At 41.8% G+C, this 5387-nt stretch overlaps 1 protein-coding gene across 1 annotated transcript in view; it reads right to left on the bottom strand.

The window, feature by feature from the left end:
- T265_13488 (hypothetical protein) overlaps window positions 1-1842 on the bottom strand; it is a gene marked incomplete at both ends in the record, with an annotated part of 60061 nt that extends 58219 nt beyond the window's left edge. Inside the window, one exon of the mRNA XM_009169103.1 lies at window positions 1521-1842. Within this exon, the coding sequence (XP_009167367.1) occupies window positions 1521-1841 (321 nt within the window). The remainder of the gene's footprint in view (window positions 1-1520) is intronic.
- Window positions 1843-5387: the final 3545 nt, after the last annotated feature.

The raw sequence follows: 5387 nt of genomic DNA, 5'->3' as shown, positions 1-5387 counted from the left end.
CATGTGAAGGGTGGAAGAGAGCCAGAGGCGGTCAAACAATGACTTGGCAGCGAAGTATGAAAGCCATTACCAGCAGACTCAGCTGCGCTGGTCACTGCCGTCTTTCTGGATGGGGACCCCGAGACGGGCCACATCAATGGTTAGAGACATTATCAGACATGGCGCAGTCGCGCCCTCAATGGCGCTCGTGTATCAAAGCTATTGCCTTCAATGTATAGCTCCTTTTCCAACCCCACCCCACTTGACAGGCCACTGACAATGCTGGATTTATGCACCAATTTACCAGCTCGCGCGTGCAGTGCGCAGCTACTTACCAACCCCCCCCCAAATCATCGGTGAACGAAACTGCGGCAGCTGCAACCACTGTACGACGAGTACGCGGTTATTACAGCTGACAGTGATGATGATGATGATGAACATCTGGTGTGTGCATTGATATACTGGCCTTGTTGGAAGTCATTTCTACCACTGATACCTCCGGACAGTTAGGGTCATAAGTATTCATCAAGCGTCGCCGCCATCTTCCTCATTCGGACCTTCCACATGATCTGTTCAACGATGGCAGTGAATTCCAGTCGGTTACCATCCAACTCATTTTTGTTCACATGGTGTAGAACCTACCCAAAAACCTGAAGCGAATGAGCAATAGTGCCCATTGTTGCAAAGGGCGCTGGTGACGAATACGCTAACCATAGAGGAATCAGTCTGATTCCCATTGTGAAAAGTGTCCTGCTGTCACTGATCCCCGCTTAAGGCGGTATATGACGCTTTAACCTACGGGCATCAAACTAGGTAAACAATAATAATAATAATAATAATAATAATAATAATAATAATAATAATAATAATAATAATAATAATAATAATAATAATAATAATAATAATAATAATAATAATAATAATAATAATAATAATAATAATAATAATAATAATAATAATAATAATAATAATAATAATAATAATAATAATAATAATAATAATAATAATAATAATAATAATAATAATAATAATAATAATAATAATAATAATAATAATAATAATAATAATAATAATAATAATAATAATAATAATAATAATAATAATAATAATAATAATAATAATAATAATAATAATAATAATAATAATAATAATAATAATAATAATAATAATAATAATAATAATAATAATAATAATAATAATAATAATAATAATAATAATAATAATAATAATAATAATAATAATAATAATAATAATAATAATAATAATAATAATAATAATAATAATAATAATAATAATAATAATAATAATAATAATAATAATAATAATAATAATAATAATAATAATAATAATAATAATAATAATAATAATAATAATAATAATAATAATAATAATAATAATAATAATAATAATAATAATAATAATAATAATAATAATAATAATAATAATAATAATAATAATAATAATAATAATAATAATAATAATAATAATAATAATAATAATAACGCAATAATAACAATAATGGGTGACCACTTGTAACGAACCTTCGGTGCACATCTGCCCGCAGCAAGGAGGATGAGGTTTTCAACTATCCATGACAAGGTGCTCTGTACGCCCAAGAAGACTCCAGCTGAAATAAAGCAGTCTATGGTCCGTCTAACAGAGCCCAAGACAGCCAAGTGGTATGGGCGCAGACTTACTGATCGAAAGGCTCGCGGTTCGAACCCAAACTCTGAATCTCGATTGCCCCTGTCTAGGCCTGGGCATCCTAGCAGTACACCACCCCTCGTGCATCCTTCAGGAGCTAGGGACCGAAAGGGTGTTATAGCTGAACAAACAGATGTACCATTAAATTCAACATAAATTCTACACCATCACCACCAGTACACAGCGCCGCTTTAAGATTTCCGGCGGACCATCTCACCACTGCTCACGTGTCATTTGCTGAAAAGCTGTGTAGTCACATGCGACCCCTACACATCATAATCATTAGCACCAGCTGCAAGAACTGCGTACTTGTCGTACAGTGGTTATGGTTGCCACAGTCTCGTTCACCGATGAGCTGGATAGCTGGTGGATGGCTGCAAACTGGAGGTAGCAGCTGGCATAACGGATGCTTGAATACAATGTTTTTCATTGGAAAGGTTGGAAGGGGAGCCTTACATTGAACACAATAACCTAGATGACCAAGCTCCATTGGGGGCTTGTTCATCAATTGAGCAATTGAGCCATGTCTGACAATGTCTCGAATCATTGATGTGTCCGTTTCGCGCCCCCCAGCCAGAGAGACGGCAACGATCAACGCTAGTAATGGCTTTAATACTTCATGACCAGGTCATTGTTTTACTTCCCCTGGTTCGTTCCTACCCTTCACGTGTTCCTGCCGAAACAACCCTTCGAGGAAGTCAGTTGACTAGCATACGCAGCACAAGGTCAAGCCAGAGCAACCTATGGACCGCCCATCTGTCGTGGGAAAGTTACCTAGTCCGAAAACCACCAGCATCGCTGAATCGATGATGCTACCAGACCCGGGCAATGCTCCGAAGAGATCGATGGTAAAACACTGAGAGCCTTTTGACGCCTTCGGCGCGCAGCTGCCAGGTTTCTGATACGTACAGTAATATGGAGCGCACCGAAACAGCGTAAACTTGACTGTTGATCCATAGGCTGATACCACACCTATGCCACAGGTGACGCAGGTTCACAAAAACTGTTCTGTCTCCCAATCCGGATGGGGATATCATCTTCCGCGAGAACACTGAGACTGATACAGCTGCCCGGGTAGACAAACCTGTCTACTAACTCAATCAGCTCATCCGCAAGCATGAGACTACGGTTCAAGCCCACCCAGTCTTACAGTAGCACTTCACACTTTGCAGGTGTGAGATGCATACCAAACCTCGAGGCAGAATCATTTACATTATTTAATAGTGTTTGCATTACCATTGCGTCAGATCCAAAAAGAGCACAGCCAAAAACCGCTGCCCCCTATGTAGCATCAGATTTGTCATCTGTCTATCAAGGATAGGGTCGTTGTGACCCCTCCTGCACTTAGCTGAAGACACTACAAGAAATGGTGGTTGATCGATGTCAGTGGCGTTCTTGCTGTCACTTTCTCTTCAGATTATCTGATTGAGTGTTTGAAGATGTAGGAACTTCAGAATGCCTATGTGAACCAGCACCAGCTCCCCTCACTCAGTGGTTAGAGCACGCATTTACTGACTGGAAGATTCAGGGTTCGAACCCGACCTCTGCCTCTCGACTTCCCCTGTCTAGACTTCGGTAACCTGGCAGTACCCAGTTCTCGTGCTTCCTTCGAATGGCATGGAAGCCAGGCACCAAAAGAACGTTACAGCTGGACGATTTTTTCACCCTCACTCTCCTCTCTTCTTTCTCCTTTGAGGCCTTAAATATAACTATTTAAACTTTGTGGCTGCACAGCACTGGAGCATCAAAGCTGATGATACTGTCTCTGATGACGATGATGATCCGTATAACTGCTTATGGCCTTGCTTAATTGTTTGCTGCATCCTATCTAGGTTTGGGGAACCTGACAGTATCTCAGCTGTCGTGCCTCCATCCATTGACGTGGCAGCTAGGCACGGAAAGGACGCTACAGCTGAAAGAGCGATTTTACCGCATTGCTGAAAAAGTTGTCGTCTCGTATTGCCTTCCACTCACCCCACCCCATCTGATTACAGTCGTCCGACTTCATAAGGAAACATTTCTCTGAAAGGTACTTCATTCGTCCTTCAAAAGGGAACCACATTCCGTATCAAAAACTACCGAGAGGTCCAAGCGAATGTGTTTCTGCCACAGATACCATTTTGCCATATAGTTCTCCTTATGGACATCTGACAAAGTCGGCTGGGGTTCTCAACCACTGAAAAAATTGTGGTGCAATCACTGTGACCAAGATGTGATGTTTCCACATTATCCGAACCTCTTGTCAATGCCAAAGCTAGGATGACATGTGTTTTATTACGATGAAGTCTTGCTGGTTGGTATACGTGGTAAACCATATTCAAATTGACGACCGCCTTTACAAACACGACATCAAATGATGAGCCATAATCTATGGACGCGGAAGTAATCACCACCACAGCTATCGACATCTTCAAGCGTTGAACCTCCGCTCATCCATAATGACAGCCGGCAGCAGTAGAACTTCAGTAGACAACAGTGTCAGTGGGTAAAGAGTTTCCCAGTCGGTAATGAAGGAAGAGGTTGTGACGAGATTATGTGACTGTTCGTGGGTCAGCTGTCTGGGGTGACTTCGAAAGTTGGGGGTGCTTGTAAGTGTAGATGCCGAGTAGTAAAGATGGCTTGTGTTCTTCAGGATTACATAATTTGAAGTAAGGTTGCCCAGTAGCCTTCGGCATTTCGTGGAGCAAAAAATCAGTGCCACTGGTCGTTCTGTGTAGTGTGTTACTAAGACCGTGCACCAGTTTACTTGCTCTTCTCTGCGCCAGCTCTTGAATCAGAGACACCATGTTTGCACAACGTACTCCATATGCCGTAAGATGTGAGCCGCAAGTGAAGAATTCATCAGGTGTGATTCGAAGTACCCGAAGGTGTACCCGAAGAGTCCGATGAAGTGTTCATATCTCTCTCCGTGGAGTTACAGAAGTCTTGGATTCATAGATCCGTCTCGACTGACGCGATGTGGATGTTGTGCGGATGTGTATTTTCGATTGGTAAAGCAGCGGAGGCAATGTGAGGCATTTGTCTCTACTGAATGATAAGTGATTTCCCACGGAAAAACTAGGCGATCTGCATACCCCCGTGCAGACTGAAGTAGTTATTATTCACCCGCATTTCTCTCAAGAATGTAAGGTCATCAGCGAGAATGTAAAGAAAAGAAGGCTTCTTGGTAGGGTGTGTCCTAGAACTGAAGTCTGCGGCACGCCACATACGATTCGTTCGTAGTCGGAAGCCATACTGCTTGCCCGAACGGCTATTGTGCGCTTTGTAAGCTACAGCAGTTGGTGATCGACGAGGTAATGACAGCTAGGTTTTCAAAACCTTAGTGAACTGACCACAGTCATTCCGTCTGTTCACAAACACTATGCACCCACAAGGTGTGAGGTCATGCTACTGGACATGCAATCACTGAACATGCCACTAACAATTCAGGGAGGGGTACTGAAAGTTATGGAGCCTTTGGCGCATTTTCTGAGATCCGATCGTGGAGTGGCGGATGAGGTCAGTTCACAAATCTGTAGGGTACGACTAGAGTTTTATAATATTTGACACATGTGGTGGCAAAGTGATTCATCCTCAAATCCCAACAAACGTGTGCATCGAGAACCACTGGAGATTGTGGAAAACTTTACGTACCTCGGTAGTTGTATTAGCTCTGACGGAAGTGTGTCTGATGAAGTCAGTGCAAGAATCTCAAAGGCTCGAAT

The sequence above is a fragment of the Opisthorchis viverrini genome, assembly GCF_000715545.1.
Source record: "Opisthorchis viverrini unplaced genomic scaffold opera_v5_71, whole genome shotgun sequence".
Classification (NCBI taxonomy): Eukaryota; Metazoa; Platyhelminthes; class Trematoda; order Opisthorchiida; family Opisthorchiidae; genus Opisthorchis; species Opisthorchis viverrini.
The sequence above is the reverse complement of the archived record's forward strand: the minus strand, read 5'-3'. Positions and strand labels throughout refer to the sequence as shown.